The sequence below is a fragment of the Ictalurus furcatus genome, chromosome 10 (genome assembly GCF_023375685.1).
Source record: "Ictalurus furcatus strain D&B chromosome 10, Billie_1.0, whole genome shotgun sequence".
Classification (NCBI taxonomy): Eukaryota; Metazoa; Chordata; class Actinopteri; order Siluriformes; family Ictaluridae; genus Ictalurus; species Ictalurus furcatus.
This window is the reverse complement of record NC_071264.1, coordinates 27,832,611-27,850,255: the sequence shown is the minus strand read 5'-3', so window position 1 is coordinate 27,850,255 and position 17,645 is coordinate 27,832,611. Positions and strand designations below refer to the sequence as shown.

Below are 17,645 nucleotides of genomic sequence, written 5' to 3'. Positions count from 1 at the left end.
ACTCTAGTTGCTGTTTCCGTCATTACTTAAGTAAACTCGGGTATGTGGAAATTTACTACAATTACTGGAAGGTTTTTTTTTTTTAAAACCCATTCACAGTCAAGGAAACGTAATATTAGCAACCACAAATGATGTCAAAAGTTGGGGGGGGGGGAACAGTTGATGGGCTAGTTTGCTTCCCACAAGGTTTCTGGGGGATTTTTCTGGGTGATGAGGCAAAATCATTTAAATAGCACCAAAAAAAAAGAAGCCATTGTTTTTGGTTTCCAGACCTGATCTGTTCTAGTTCTTACAAAGATGTCAGGAAGAACATGGGCGATTTATCGGCCAAGCAATCTTGGAGAGTTACAGGACAACTAACAGGATCTTAACTGTTCATAGGTTGGAAGCACCTATAAAATTCGGAAATACAAGTTATTACCGAAGACAAACTATTCATGGCAGTAACTCGGGTCTCGGTAGTTTCCAAGGTTTTGCATTTATTGTATTTTTAAATTGTTTTACATTTTTTTTACCTCAGATCTTCGTATGTTTAGTTGTCAAGTTCAGTATGGAAACCGCGATGTCCTGTACATTCCAACATGGTTCTCAAACTGACCTCAGATCAGCTGAGCAGACATTTTAGGTTTACCCGTAGACTCGTGAGACGCTATGCTAGCAGACTTCTTTTTGAGAGGTCTGCAATGGGCAAATTATGTACAGCAGGTGCTAACGTCTGACAAAGCTTGTGTGTGTGTGTGTGTTTGATATGTGAGAACATATGATGTAAACGTGAATCTTTATGGAGGCAAATTTGTACAAGGTTTGTACAAGGCAAGCCTCAATTTGTTGTTGGGGTTGTTTATTTTTTTTTTTTACACTGCTTGTAATGTTGCTAGCCGAATCGGTTTGCTAGTTAACGGTTACGTTAACGGTTGTATTGTTCGAAGGTTGTCATGTAACGTAATTCAGAAATCGAATTAGTAAATTTTATATATATATATATATATATCAGCATATTGAGATATTAGCTATGACGTGGTTCTGTAATATTGACCTCACTACAATTTTACGCCTTTTTTTAAGTTTAAAGGATACTTTTAATAAACATTTATTTGGCTATTTTATGCTAAATGGCTCATTGTTTGTTGCTATAAATGACCTTTTATTTATTTATTTATTTATTTATTTATTTTGTTCATATTGTCATTATGATGTAGAAATCTTTGCATCTGACTCTGGTTGTAATGAAATAAATAGAAGCTTTAGATTCCCAAATCAAAATTGTTTGTTAAAAAAAAAATGCTTCTCAAATGTCTTTTAAGTCTTCGGATGCGAGGTCAGCGGACGCCGGACATCATCCAGCAGTCAGCAGGAACATCTTCACCTCAGACCCTATGAACACGAAACACGGTAATAACTACTCCTGATTAATTCCAAAATTGGTTACCCCCCAAAACCCCCGGGACAGACACACACACACTCGCAACAAAATTTGGCTTTTATTTTATATTTCTGGGTAATGAAAATTTATTTATTTATTTATTTATTTATTTATTTAAGGTCATCTGGGCAGTGAACTTGTTTCTTCCTCTTCCTGCTTGATCCTTAGGGGCCTTGATGGCTTCCATCCAAGCTCCTTTAAACGCCAGCTGTCTACAGTAAACACACACAGGGTAGAAACTTCTGGTTCTTCTCTGTGTGTGTGTGTGTGTGTGTGTGTGTGTGTGTGTGTGTGTGTGTGTGTGTGTGTGTGTGTGTGTGAGAGATATGAGCTCGCTGGTATGAAACACGGGCCACGTTAAGAATTTATTTTCCCTCTTAAGAAAATGTAAATGGAGCTGGAAAGTAAGTGACCTTCATCTTGCGTGTCGTGACCGTTATCATGTGACCGTTCTTTTCCCTGTTCCAGTCTGGTGTGTTGAACAGCGTTGCATTTGCATGGCAAATGAGCAGGTAAATGAAGGATAATGTGGAAGTTCACTGGAGGCTTTTTCAGAGGCGTGAACATCAGCATGTTCTCGCTGGAGTTCACTTCTTGAGTTATGATGTGAGATTATTACAGATTATTAGAGATCAAGGGAGCTTCATGCTAGATTAAAAAAAAATTTTTTTGCACCATTTACAACTTCAAAATTGTTTATTTGATTCCAATGATTTAGTGTAGCTGTTTTTATTGTGTTCCTTTTCCATTCCCCAGGTCTTTTGGTTTTTATTATTATTTATTTATATATATTTTTTTATGGGCTGCTTTTATTAAAGTTGATAGTAAGATATTTGCATTTCTGTGTTCACTTAAAAAAAAAAAAAAAAAAAAAAAAAGAAAGAAAGAAACCTCTGTTAAGGGAACATTTACACAAATATATATATATTTTTTTTTAATAAGAGAAGCTCAAAAACATATCAGTTTACTTGCAGGTCAAACATTAGATGTATTCGGACAAGATTATATTCTCCAGGTGATTTCTGTAATAACTTTAAACAATTTTTTTTTTTTAACTGCAACGTCTGGATGCTACTCATGGTCGTGTGGTGTTTTCAATGCATTTCCGGTTTGAATATAGAAAACATTTATTTCTGCATGAGCTACAATATTGACTTATTTAAAAAAAATAAAAATAAAAATAATAATAATAATCATTGTTCATCACCTCTGTTCCGAAAGCACAATGGTATTTCCCTGACTTAATTGGTAACCGTTTATCATATTGTACTCGAGTTCTCCGTCACGTGTGCTCTCGCGTCATGGATATGGTGAAACGAGGAAGGCAGCTGATTTTATTATCCTTTATTAAAGGAGTAAACAAAAGCGATGAGGCAAGAACAAGATGCTAAAAAAGCGAGTTTGTTTGTAAAACTTCAGAAGGTTTGGTAATTAGGCCATTTTAAAGTGTGTGTGTATGTATATATGTGTGTGTATATGTGTGTGTGTGTGTGTGTGTGTGTGTGTGTTATTTATATAATATATATATTATATATATATTATATATATTATATATAATATATATATAAAATCTGTATTTGTGTTCTGTTAAGAATGTTTGCTATGAGGTTGAGTGAAATGTGCAGTTGACTCCTCCCACATCACAGCACCTCAGGTTGGGGGCTGGGGGTTTGAACCACGCCTCCGCCCGTATTCATGGAGTTTGCATGTTTACCACGTGTTTCATGGATTTCCTCCGTGTACTCCTCCGGGTTTCCTTCCCTAGTCCAAACACATGCGTTGATTGGCACTTCCAAATTATCCGTTGTGTGTGATTGTGTCCTGCGATGGGCTCCAGGCTCCCCTGAGACCCTGTGTAGGATGGTAAATGGTCTGCACATTATATAGCGCTTTTTTTCAGTGCTTTACACTGTGTCTCATTCACCCATTCTCACACACCAATGGTAGCAGAGCTGCCATGCAAGGCGCGAACTTGCCATCGGGAGCAACTTGGGGTTCAGTGTCTTGCCCAAGGACACTTCGGCATGTGGAGTCACGTGGGCCGGGAATCGAACCACCAACCCTACGATTAGTGGACAACCCGCTCTACCACCTGAGCCACGGCCGCCTATATAAGTGTTACAGGAAATGGATGGATAACAAAGTTCTATTGAACACTTTTACATTTCTATCAAGAACCCTACAACAGGGGTTTCTTCTTTCATAAAAATAACTGCTTTTTTTTTTAAAGAATCTGATGCAAAAAAAAAAATTCTGGCTTTCAAGCCTACGTAGACAGCAGGAGTGGAGTCTCTGAGTATCAGCTAAAGAGCTGTGGAGTGGAGTCTTGTGTGTGTGTGTGTGTGTGTGTGTGTGTGTCTTGCTCATCCTCATCTCTGATCTCACCGACGGATGACAGCTCTGCACTCTCTCACTTAACCGCCTGAGCCGAGCATGATTTATGAAGCAGACTCATTTCTCCAATCCTGTTCATTTTTTCTTTTCTTTTCTTTTTTTTTTTTATTGAAATATCAATGTCACTATGAACAAATTCAGAGAAACAGCTCCGCCATCACCATCATGTCCCTCCTCAGCCCTGAAGGTATTAACACACACACACACACACACACAGGTCTGATCAAGCGGCTCATGTAAACGGTTGCCAGGTTATTGTTGCCCATAGATATGGAGACGGAGCGAGAGCGAGATGAGGGAGTTGAAAAGAAGTATGGAAAACTCGACCACCAATCACTGTCTGAACCTGCTTCAGTACGTCAGCGTAGAGAAGGCTGTCCATTTTAATGCTTTGTAACACTCGGTCATTTGCATGATGGACCAGTGAGATGCAAATAAACCCCTGTACCGCTCTTGTAACCACTTCCCTTCAAACAGGTGGCTGCTTTTCGCACGCAGGAGCCGAGGATAACAGCCGAGAGGTAAGAGCTCTGCTCCGCAGCACATTTTTACACTCTTACTTTCTCCACTAATTCACAGAATGGATTGGACTTTTTGCTATAGGTGTCAGTTGAAGCTTTGAACGTTTTAAGGATCACGTAGCTCTTGGTGGAATAAGATTTATTCCTGGGTGATGGATGTTATGAGCCAACTCGACTGATTTATCATTGATTTGGAATTCCCCCAAACACTTGTGCGCACACCCCAACCCCCACTTGAACTTTCCCACATTTTCCTAGTGATACAACCTAGGACAGAAATGGACTTATTTAGGATAATGTCATGAATATACACAAAATAGCCCTTAATAATGCATTTAAAGAAAAATAAATAAATTAGGACCGAGCGAGAGATACTTACCATTTGATTTAAACAATATGTCGAACACTTATAAATATTTGGTAGCCCTCAGTCTTTATGATGTTCTTTCAGGAACAGGTGTGTTTAATATCGAGATCGTATGACACTTCAATTGCAAACTCTGGACTCGATTCAAATAATTAGGTCATTTCTGATTGCACCAGAACTAATTTAGGGGTTTTACAGCAATGGGGGTGAATATTTATGCACTCACAACTTTGTATAGCCGTTTGTAAATAGGCTAAACGGCACAGATATCTGAAATTCAATTTGGAGAGAGTCTGCATTGACTAAGAAAATGGGCATGTGCAGAAACGCAAAGTCCTGAGCATTTGTAAATTATATATAAATCGTTTACATTATTTTATTTTTTTTGCATCAGTAGTTGGACATTTTCAGTTCTTTTCCACTTGTAAGTTCCATGATGTCCATATTTCAGAAGATTTCACAGGTAGAAATATCCGTTTTTGTATACATTGCTCTTAATTTCACCATTTTGTCCACTCGAACCACCAGGATTTCTGACACAGCAATTTTGAAAAGGCTTTAAGCTCCACCTACTTCACAATAACGTCATATCGTATATCCTTGTCAATTTGTTTGTCCTTATGATGCACATGTCAGTTTTCTTTAGTTACGGTGGTTTATAAGGCTTATAAAGTGGAAACGGCATTTAAAATCCCACATCGTATATAAAACTACTTTCTTCAAATTAATTTTTTTTTTCTATATTCAGAACCCAAAATGTTTGTTTCTAGATGACCAGCATTCATGAAATTTTTTAATTGTTCATACACAAGTTCTTTTCCTACATTATTGGGATTTGTAAGATTTTATATAGGGGTGGAAAATACTTTTCAATACTTTTAAATCCGCTCCCTCGGTGGTGAATCCCCAAGAGAGAATTTTTTTTTTTCTTTTCACTCCTTGCTTTTACTTGGTCTTTCTTTCAGAGTCCTCGAAAAATCTCAGGTTGTTTGAGGTTTCAACTTCCCCCCCCCCCCCTTCCCTTTCTTAGTACGACGTTTTGTTTGTTGCCGATTCATACAGGATGAGGTCTCATTTGCCTCCTGAAATGAAATTCGACATCAAATCTAAAGAACTATGTGGAGTTAACTTTAAGTTTGGAAAATTAGCTAGCTAAGGTTTGTAATTTAGCTAGATAAATTAGCTAGCTAGTTAAGTATTTTTCTAAACTAGCATGTTGAATTAGCTAGATAGAACTTATGTGCTAAATCCTTGCTAATTTGCCTTCGCATTCATTTCAACAGAGTTATTAAACTTCAGCTAACCAGCCAGCCAAATTCTAGGTTTGTCTAAGATTACAGAATATTTTCCTTTTGATTATTTGGCAAACTAGCTAGTCATCAGGCATTACTCTTGAATACTTGACTGTGTAAATGTAGACACTTTTTTTTTTTTTAATTGATTAAAATTAAAAGTACAGTTTGTTATTTTCCAAACCCTGATTTTATACTGAGTAATTATTTAAAAAAAAAAAAAAAAAGGTTTTATAGCAGCCTGTGGTGTTTTCTTGGCTTTAAATAATGCTGAAATAATTTTCCAACAAACTGTTGGTCGCAGTCAAAGATACTTTAATTTTATCATCCAAAGAGTAGTTTTATGGCTTTGCAAATTAACACATTTAATTAGACAAAGGCTCATGTGCATCAGTAAGTGCAAATCTATCTATTTAAATACAAAAATTGCCCTATTCACCTGTAGTGTCCCATCTTAAAGAGGGAGCAGGGTATAAACGGACACGCTACGGTACAGGGACACACTCATTCTTCAGCTGCAGTTTTGCTGGATTGTTGGGCGAGAGAGCGCACGGCAGTAGCTGCACAGAGAGGCACAAAAAGCCTTCTCCTTAAATGGTCAAAGCTCCCAGGAGTCAAAGGGAGGCTGGTGTGGGGAGAGAGGAAAAAAATTCAGGGAAAGGAAAAGGGAGAAAGACTGAAGAGTTGGAGAAGGGGGGGGGGAAAAACAAGCGCTGGAGTAAGAAAGTAGAGAAGAGGAACGAAAGTTGAAGGAGCGTCCGTGATATGTACAGGACTTTCAGGTACAGTTTGACTGCAGGATTTATTTTACAAGCTTGCACAAATACTTGGACAGCTGAACTTCCTTAGGAACATGCACTTGATTGATGATGATGAGTTTTAATTTCTAACTTGTGCCTGAAAGTCATTTGTAAACCTTTTTTGTAAGAGTGCTGTAGTGAACAGTATTTTAAACATAGAGTTCTATATATTTTTTTTTCTTTTCTTGCCAATTCATGCCACGTTACATATAAACACAGTTTTATGGTGGGTTGAGATGGTGACCGTGTTTGCTCAGCTCGTCTCTGCTGGTTATTCGTTTATGATCACGCTTTGGGTGATGCTCACCTGGCATCGTTTTAGCATTTCAGCTGAGATGGTCACCGCTTCCTCATTGTGCCTTGTGTAACCAAATTTTAAACAAATCTGCTGAGCTGGAGCTGCTTATATAACCATGAGAGACGAAGACGAGGCCAAGCGCTCACTTTCTCATGAAGCCTCGGCGAGAGCTTCTCCAAGGACCCCATGGGACGAGTCGGCCACATGACCCTCCTCGTCCTCTCCAGATTTATTTTCTTCTGAGAGCGGAACTTTTTTTCTGAGCAGGGATGGGCCAAGGCGTGCTAAAAATAGCTCTGGTCAATGAGAAGCTCCTCCACGTTGACCAGCGAGCCCGAGAGAGAGAGTGCAGCAAAGACACAGATGTGATTTGGTTACACTGTGGGTCAACATTCTGATGTTTGCCAACTTTACACTCCTGAAATGCTGTTGAGCATCTTTACATGTTTCTGGTGCAGCTGTAAAGCATGCACTTGGGAATCAAATAAGATGCTTAATCCTGGAAGACATCATTTGTATACGATGAGCTGGATGGACCACCAAACCTGCCAAACCCGAAAAGTATTAACGAGTCGTCCCGGGATAGGGGGTGTAAACACGCGGTAAACGCGTATAGAGCATTTTACATGGAGTCCTTTGACTATTGAGTGAGTGTATTATTGAGTATAAAATTTTCATTAAATATAGTTAACTGATGGCGAACAGTCTACCATACATTTTATAGATTTTATTTCACATTAATGAACGCGAAACATTCTCCATTTTACCTTCACGGAAAGCTAGAGCAGCACATCAGCACGTTTTTCGAGCAAGAAAATCGAGTGACGATGAGGGGGCGGGGCTTCCAGGTTGTCGGTTAATATCAAAGTTGCGCAACTGTCGCAACACCTACAAAACTGTCAATCAATCCAGATTCATATCTTGATTTGTCTAATCTTTTTTTCATTATTATTATTTTTTTTTTAACGAGGCTATTTGAGCATAATTGTCAGCGATCGGTTAAAATACAGAGCTCTTGCCTAAGGTCTGCATGTCTGGGCCAAAATCTTCTCTCTGACATGTTGGGATCAAAATGAAATGGAAGGGTCACATGATTGGCTGTATAACCGGCCTGCCTTTATAATGTTAGAACATGAAGTAAAATATTGCTACAAATATTTTTGGCGTGATCCGCACTGGTTTGGACAGTTCCGCGGCAATAAACGCACCCTTAAACGCTCAAAAACTGAAGTGCACAAAGGTAAATTTGCTCAGTTGATATGACGACAAAACAAGACGTCATTTTCTCCTTACTTCGTTTGTAATTAAATCCAGAAATGTATTCTAATGATGCTAAACTATGTGAGGCAAGCCAGCAACCTGAACACTGCACTATGCTATCTATAATTACCTCAGTAATTAGATTAGCTAATGCTTCCTCTCCAGCTGCTCTCAGTATCTAGCCATGTTTCTTTATAAGCTAGCTTATGTTGGACTATAATGGTTTGTATTTGAGTTCTTTAGCAGGCTAGCGAACATTGGGCAACCGATAAATTAAATCCTAGTTTACTCGGATATACGTAGCATCTGCCAAAGATTTTTAGCTTTGTTTCTTAGTATGTGCATGGCTCTTCTTTATGACTCACTCATAATGCTAGTTTTAGTCATAATGCTAATGTGAGCTCTAACTCCAGTTATTACCAACGTGTACTCTAGTTTTGGTCATAACACTAATGAGTGCTAGTCCCAGTTATGAAACACTAATTTGGGCACTAGTTCCAGTCAGAAGACCAGAGAGAATGCTAGTTCTAGCTATTAACACTAACGTTTACTGCTAGTTCCTGTCATAACACTAATCAGAATGCTAGTTCTAGTCAGAATGATAAACTGACCCCTAGTTCAGGTCCTAAAACGTGAATGGGAGTGCTAGTTCCAGTCATAAGAGTAGTGAGAATACTAGTTCTAGTCATAAGACGAATGTGATGTGCTATTTCCAGTCATAACACTAAAGAAAATGGTGGCTGTAGTCATAATGCTGATGAAGGCGCTAGTTCTATTCATAATGGCAATGAGAGTGCTAGTTCCATCTATTAACATGAACATAACCGCTAGTACCAGTCATAATGCTAATCTGAATGCTAATTCTAGTCATAATGATAGTGACTTCTAGTCCCAGTCATAAAACGCGAATGTGAGCACTAGTTCCAGTCATAACATTAATGTAAATGATCGTTCTAGTCATAATGCTAATGAAAGCGCTAGTTCCAATCATATAACTGGAACTAGAGTCCAAATTAGCATTTTAGGATTAGTGGGAATGCTAGTTCCAGTCATAATACTAGTTAGAATATTTGTTCCAGTCATAAAGCTAACGACAGCGCTAGTGCCTAATGACTAAAATCTAGTGTAAATGCTAGTACCAGTCATAACACTAATGTAATTCAATTCAATACCTGCTAATGTGAGACGCCATATACAACAGCGCTTCACCTCCGCGCATTCGCTGCGAGTAGGCTAGGATTTGAGAGGCAGGAATTTGGCCAATAGCTTCTGCAAGCCTTTTATAATCGACCAATCGGTGTGCGAGAAGGTGGGAATTACAGAGAGGGGTTAAAGCAATGCAAATATGCAGTATACGCATGATGCAGTATTAGACCATAAACGTATCATAATGAAACTAAAGCCGAATCCAGGACATTTTCTCAAATGTAGAAATCCCGGGCCGGATCCTTTTTTAAGGTCTGAAAAAGAGGACGTATGGTCACCTTAGGAAATTAACAAAGTTGTTGTATTTATTATAGAGTACTTTATAGTTATTAAAACGTTTGAGTGGTTACTTAATAACTCCAAAACAAGTAGGTGTATAAATATATCATCATGGATGCATCGTACTGGGCTCGGACTGTTCAAAGAAGACATTTTATTTCAATATTGTACACTCTTAAGGAAAGCCTTCTTTTGAAGGCTCTGGATCCTTTTCCTAAAAGAAAAGAATGTCCTAGGGTGCTAGATTGAGCCTGAGAGTGTATCTGGACTCTTGTGGAGCTTTTCAGGTGCTTCTCACTGTTCTCTGGCTTTGCTCTTGTATCTATATTGACTCCAGATTAGCAAAAGCTACTAAAGAAAAATAATTTTTTTTTTTTTTTTGTATTTTTTGGACTGGAGTGTTTTGAAGATCCCAGTGGAAACCAAAAGCATCTGTGTTTTCAGGGCACATCTCAGGACACAGATGATGCAACTCAAACTCTGAATGACTCGTCTGAGCCAGTGGTGAAGTGTGAAATTGCTGTTCTCACGGACTCTTCTTCTTCAGGTACTGCGCATATCCTCCTTCTCATCGTCATCATATTCTCAGAAATGAAAATGTAGCTGCTGCTAGTGTCCACTTGTTTCAGTGTAAATGTCTTTTTTTGTTTTACTGACCCATTTGCTAAACACAATAAAACCGTGAAGTCTGCAAGGCACTGGGCTCGTCTTAATGTTGGTTTGATTCCTGTCTGTTTAGATCGTCTTCCTGTGGGACTGGTTAACGAGCAAAACCCACCAGTGCAGAACAGCAGTGAGAGAGGGGCTGCTGCTGCTGCTCACGATCCTGTACCGGAAACTTCCCTGAACGCTGCCTGCGAGGAGCGAAAGCGGCATGACACACGGGAGAACGGAGCCGGGTCAGTGTTTACATTCTCCCAGTTCTTGCAGGATGAGTCGTGTGTGTGTGTTTATGTAAAATCCCTTCGCAAAGAGGTGAGACTGTGCAGAAACGCCAGAGTTTACATTGTCACCCACCAAAGCTCCGATTAATTACTAGGGGCTCTCTACAAGTTCCTGCTAAAATCCCAAGTGCTTTTAGTTTTGGAACGAAAGGCGCATGTGTCACGTTGACCAAAGACATGTTTTTGTTGCTTGGGTAATACAACAGGATACGTTCTCTGCTGTTATTATGCACAATGATGAATTGCTTCTAGTAAAGTCTGTTTAGTATTTATAAAGGCCAATATTTTCCTCCTGTTTCTACTTCAGGTCAGAGGAACCAGGTGACGATGACGACTCTCGAGTAAAGTCAGAGGAAAGGAAGAACGGTGGAGTTTCTCTAGAAGAAGCTGATTGTGATCAAAGCATCAAGCTAGAGGAGAACAAATATCCCAACGATAAGCAGGACGGAAGTTCTGGAAGTTCAGAATTGGGACCGAGTACCAAGTGTGAAGTCTTCGCGTGTGTGGAGAAAGGACGCTCTGCAGAACCGGAGCAGTGTGACCAAACGCCCAGCTTCTATTTAAGTGAAGGTGCATCGAAGGGCAGTGGACATTGGGAAGAAGGATCAGGAACCAGTGAAGGAAGCCAAGAGGAGACCAACAGGAACATAAAGGATTCAACAACAAAGTGGACGTGCAGCACAGCAGAATCAGGGAACAGACCTGTTCAGATCTGTCGGGTACAGACTGCAGAACCGGCTGGAACACTAAAGGTAAGGATTTGTATGTTGTATTCTTAAGTCAGCTGACTTTTATTTTATTTTATTTTTTGTATTATTCACACAATCAATCAGTTTAAGCTTGGGTGTAAATAATTACCTCCATTGCTGCTTAATGGGTCTGGGATGTCGCACCCTGATGAAGATTTCTCAGTGTGATTTTAAAGGCAATATCCAATTTTAAATGAAGGCTTTTTTTTTTTTTTTTACATGTATACCCCACAAGAGCACCTTGGATATTATTGTTTGTCCCAAAACGGTCTGTTTATCATAACTGTCTTCAAAAAAGTCTTCCAAAATGTTGCTCAGGTATTTGTCATTTCTCTCTGTAGATTTTCATGTTCGTAATTAAACTACAGGGAACATTTTGGTTGCTTTTCCACTACAAGAACTGTCTCAAGCATGCCCCAAGAGATAAATTAATGTCATTTTTGAGAATGCAAAACAATTAAGTTGACACCATCATCCAATCCAACAAAAAAGAAGAACTTCACATAAGTCCTTTAAGGTTGTCTGATTGGTTGTTTTAATGAATGAGCACAGATTAGCTACAACCAAATTACTTACTTAAAAAAGATCTAAATGATGACTTTTAAATTTCATAAAGTTTTTTAAAAAAAAACCTGTGCTGATTATTGGTAAAAATATGAAATGAATTGACCGCAGAACCGCATAGTCAGTGTACATTTGAACATTATAACTTTTATAATTTCTTTGGTTGTGCAGCAATTAAGGCTCTGGACTACTGATCAGAAGGTAGTGAGCTCAAATACCGGTACCACGAAGCTGTCACTAACACTTATAAATGTGTCTGGCAGATTAATACATGTAAAATGATCTATGTTGAGTATTTGCAAACAGAGGGGAGTGAAATATAGAGTATTTATTTCATAGAGTATTTCCCTGTTAGATGGGGGTTACTTGTAGAACCCTTAATTACAATCTAGCAACCCTTAATTAGTTAATGAACCCATAACAAACCCTTAATTAGTGGAGAAACCCATAAAGAACCCTTAATTGGCCAAAAAAAACATAACAAACCCTTAATTAGCTAAGAAACCACAATAAACCCTTAACTAGCCCACAAAACCATAAAAAAAAAATCCTTGGCCAATAAAACCATAACAAACCCTTAATTAGTGGAGAAACCCATAAAGAACCCTTAATTAGCCAATAAACCCATTAAAGAACACATAATTAGCAAAGATACCCCTGAAGAATCTTTGTTTAAAAGCGTAGTTGCGTATTTGTGTGATGTGATGTGTATAACCAATTGGCTACCCAGGAACTATTGGTTTCTGTTGGTGCCAGCTTGTTACCAAAAAATAGGATCCAATAGGAATCTTTTTGGTACTGGATCAGTGAGGGATAAACCAAAAAAAAAGAGCTGTGTTTGACAAACGGACGACTTCTAGGATACTTTTCATCTTAGGATTGATGGTCAGAAATGTCCGATAATGTAAAATGGCCTGAATGATGACTGGTCAAAAAAGAAAAACTATCCACATGCCATTTAAACCAGCAGATTTTTCAAACTCAACAGTAATATTGGGATGATGGATGTTCTAAGAAGCCGTGTAAACTCTAACACCATCTTGAATCCCCTACACTGTGTCGAACGGGGAAGTCGTTCGACGAAAAAGAAAGCAAACCTAATGCTACGTCCTCGTCCTGATGAAAATGACCGCTGCAGGCGGTAGAACACCACAATGCCATGATTGTAGTTAAATGTAAATAAATGCCAGTAATGCGATCATATCACCCTGTCGCGAACGTGACGAACAGGAAAAGAACTCGTGTGCTGTATTAATTAGCATTGCGAATAACAGATATTTTTAGAAAACATGTTTTCGGTACACGACCTCCAGTTGCACTTTAGTACGAAAGTAGAGCAGATACGGGATTGCGTTCCAGCCGACCCGTGATCGTGATATAATTTCTGTTTGAAAGGTGATGGTGTTGAATGGTGTGATGCCCCACAGGCTTGGACGTTCCTGTTTCTGATTCGATAATCGCGATCAGATTCTTCTTCCTTTTAAGGGCTACCAGCTCAGATGTTTCAGCAGATGTGATTAAGAAAAATGAAGGCATCTGACTAGTTAATAAAGAACAGAGAAGGTCAGGAAGGTGTAGATCAGTGCTACGGTGCAAGAAATAACAAGAAGTAGAACATGAGGACAATACCAAAAATACATTTAAATAAATAAATAAATAAATAAATAATAATAAAAAAATTTCAGTAAGCTGAGTGTGTTTCAGGCGCCATCTTTCAGGGAAATATCCTGTCTAATTGTTATTTTGATTCTAGGTGGATATTTTAAGAAGATTTGTCAATATTTTGATCTTAATTGCCATAGGATCATGGAGCAGATTTTTCACTCATGTTCTGAATTGCTTTTACTTGAATGCTGGTTAACAACCTAAATCCTTTTTCCTATAAATTTGCAGAAGGATTTCTGCTACAGGAAGTAGATTTTTAAGTGTTTATCCGAGCCTGTAATGCGGTCTCGCTCCTTCTCTCTCGGTTTCTCTCCTTATCTATCCGTCTCTACGAAAACAGTGTCTCCCTCTCCTTTTTTTTTTTTTTTTTTTTAATTTTTTTTTTGTTTGGATTAACAGGAACCCAAAGATAGCTCTGATGAAAAGAAAATAGATGTAATGGATTCAGGAATTCTTTCCTTTGGGAGTTTGAAGTACTCTCCCAATTTGGCTTTCATTCTTCTTAGCTCCATTTTCAAGGAAGCTTTTGGAGGAGTCGTTTTATGTGGAACGTTGTAACCGAGATGCATGATTAAAACACGTTTATGGCTTTATAAACACCGGATTCAAGCGCTGGATCTCCGGATCTTGTTTAATCAGGTCGATAGAATCTGAGTATTTTGTATAGTATACTTGTATTTTTTAAAAAAAAGAATAAATTCCTCATCACTTCGTGTACTGTACTGTCGGTAAGGATGTATCTGAGATCAGTATTTGGTTTGCATGAGAAACCACTTCCTCTCAGGCTCCTCTGGTAGATGCAGGGCGATGGATCTTGGGGATAAGGGAAAAATGCGAAGGCTGCCAGTATTGGACGCATAAACACGTCGTGCCCTTTCCGTGCAGAATTCCGATTAAGCGTTCGGTTTGTATATCTGTGGTGTGATGTCTTGCAGAAAGAAATCTCCGCCGAATGTGGAACAGCAGGATCTCCGGCTAAACCGTCTTCTACAAGGCCTTTTCATCTCGCAGTATCGGAGTCCCACACACCTTTCTTTTTCCCTCGCACTCGCTCTCGACCTCCGACCGCCCACACTATGCCCACTCTGCCGGAAGAGGAAGAAGATTCTCCCGAGGAGATCGACAGCGCCTCCAGCTCCCCATCCTCTGTAAGTCCATCTCAAGATCTTGTAGAGGTTTTTTTTTGTTTTTTTTTTTCCCCCCCACATTATTTTCCTCTTACAGTATATAAGCGAATGTAGAGCTGAAATCTCCTGCTGCTTGGTGGATGGAAAAAATGAGTCATGTTTTAATCTGCAAGCTTCATTTAGCTTTTTTTTTTTTTTGTATGTTTGTTTGTTTGAAATAAGTGCGAGTTGCTATGGCTTGTTACCTTTTTTTTTTTTTTTTTTTTTTTTTTTTTCCCCCCGTCATTTTTTAAACATGTTCCTTTTCTCTCATTAGCTGCTGATTTATAATGAGCTAAAAGTCTCATTTGGTCTGTTCTGTCAAAATGGATACGGAGGAATTTATTTGTAAATCGTTCACAGGAGCATTTATCAGAGAAAGTCTGGAAAAAGTTCGTATCCCACGTTTCGCTCTCGCGTTCGCACGTGTATACGGAGTCTCTCTAATGTGAACCTTGAGATGATCGATTGGCTTCAAGTCTTATTCTCGATTTTTACATGATATTATATGGATTGTGCTGTCAAGTTTCGATCACTTATTTAGATCGATTACACGCACGTTTAATTTTGCGGAATTCAGGGACGTCAGATCAATGACGAATGAAAAGAGCGATCCAAGACAAATCCAAAAATGAGGACAAAGAAGACTAGCCGTTCAGTTATTATTGAAGTAACGGCGCATTGTAAGAGAAGGAAGCGTTTTATAGGAGCGTGTGTCTACTGTAGCGGACTCGCTGCGATGGCCGAGCTGCATTACTGGAAGATTTAGCATGTCCTGCTTAGGAGGTGTTCTTTCACTGTTTAGTCATCGTTTTGCACTAAAATTTAATAAAGAATAGATTTTTTTTTTTTAAATAATGATGTTTAAATATGGGTAAACCTGCAGAACGCCAAGTTTACACATGGATGTGTTAATGTTCAGCTTTAAAAGCCTTCCCCAAATGATAGTTATGCTGTCAAGAAGCCGTGCTGTGTAAAAACATGACCTTGATCTAAATGATCGGCATCACTTAGATGCCCAGAGAGTACTTTCAGTGCATTTCCTTCACCCAAATCTTCACGCCGAATTCTTTTACCTCTTCATTCTGGACCTTGAGGCGGATTTTTATGAGCCCCGTAATATCTTGCTTCCTATTAGACTAGAAGACGGCATCGACTGTTCTGTTCCCCTTTAGAAAAACACTGCTGTGTTTTGGTTAAAGTTCAAATTTAAAGCCACTGGGTTATTCTTGAACGAATAGCAACATCCCACACAGATGCTCATAAAGTTCAGGACCCAGATAAGATTCCACTCTGGGACGATATTAAACTCTCAAAATCTAATCTCTGTCTTTAAGGCAGAAACAAATAAAAGTGGCCCTCCTCTCTTTGTGATGACAGAATTATGCTCGCCGTTTGGAGGTCGTGTTTCGAAACCTACCGTCTTATGATGGAGATCTCTATATTATTCGTTATCGGAGGATTTAAAAATACAACAGCCCTTGGATAGAGAGTGTTGAACTTTTTCTTGTGAAGGAATGTTGCCTTGAAGTCATTGAAGCAGAAAGGAAATAAGTGTAGATGGTCACCAACCTTCTGATCGAAGCAGATGTGAGCTGGTTTTCCCATGAGACAAATCTGTGCTTGTGTTTTGCCTCATGGGAATTTAAGTTTGCGTCTTTCTGTGGACGTTCTGGAGAAGGTTAAAAGGAAAAAAAAAAAAAAAAACCCCATCTTGCTCCCGAGTGGCACAACAGGAAAGCTTTTGTATTGTTTGGGATCGCAAGTTTGAATCCAACCAATGCCAAGGACATCCGTAGCCAAATCGGTTATGCTGTCTGGATGGGACAGATGGCATACTCTCTCTCTCCTGTCAATCAGAGCAGCACTAGCCAATCGTGGCCATCTGTGAACTCATGTACGTGGCAGAGGGCAGATCGCGCTTTCCTCAGAGTGTGTTACGCTGCCCTGTGATGCAGCATGAGCGTTTTATTCCTCTTATACCACACAAATTTGCCAATTACAATTTTTCATTTATTAATAAACACGTCATGCCTTTTATCCATTTCGAGTTACATTAAATGTACTGTAGTAACTGTTCAAACATGTAGCTTGTGTGAAAACTGCTATAAATACGCCGTCATTCCCTCACTAGCCTTTGTTTTTTCCCCTCTCTCGAAGTTAATAAGACAAAAAATGGCAGCTAATCGTGTTGCCAAGAAGCCGGAAATCTCAAACTCGTCCGTCCCGAAGACTTTCCCGTGACGTAAATCTGACTGTTACAAAGCGCCGACACTGGAGACTCCTTCCATAAATGTTAAACGTCAACAATTTGCAAAGTAACATGTTTTTCTCTGTTTTGAATGCGTAGATTGTCCGCCATAAAAGTCCCTCTGAACGGGGTGTTATTATAGAAACTGTAATACCTTCGACTGAGCACATTAACATAAACCGGTCATTATTATAGCTGGGACTACTGGCCGAGCCGTGCTTCTGATTTCAAAGAATTCAACATTTCGTTGATTTTGGTGTGTATTAGATTCAGTGTGATTTTGCACTTTTCAGGTTATGCCAGTCGAATCCAAGCTAGTGAACGTAACCCTGTCGCCTCCTGCTATCGTCCTGCCGAGACAAGTCAACAAGCAGGAACCGAAGCCCCTGGAGGAAGCTAGGTTTGTTTGATTTCTTGATTTATTACTCAAGATGGATTCTATTGAAGATACTTTATTCCACTGACT

The 17,645-nt window shown here is 39.1% G+C and overlaps 1 protein-coding gene across 2 annotated transcripts in view; it reads left to right on the top strand.

Moving 5' to 3' along the window:
* The window catches only part of mrvi1 (murine retrovirus integration site 1 homolog), a 37,847-nt gene that overhangs the window by 264 nt on the left and 19,938 nt on the right, over positions 1-17,645 (top strand). The window contains exons 2-8 of one of the 2 annotated variants that reach the window (XM_053634010.1): positions 1,305-1,392; positions 4,295-4,338; positions 10,285-10,387; positions 10,580-10,739; positions 11,092-11,536; positions 14,698-14,910; positions 17,473-17,579. In XM_053634010.1, the coding sequence (XP_053489985.1) occupies positions 1,305-1,392; positions 4,295-4,338; positions 10,285-10,387; positions 10,580-10,739; positions 11,092-11,536; positions 14,698-14,910; positions 17,473-17,579 (1,160 nt within the window). Of the gene's footprint in view, positions 1-1,209; positions 1,393-4,294; positions 4,339-10,284; positions 10,388-10,579; positions 10,740-11,091; positions 11,537-14,697; positions 14,911-17,472; positions 17,580-17,645 lie in introns of those variants that run through there. The other variant, XM_053634011.1, reaches the window with a different exon arrangement.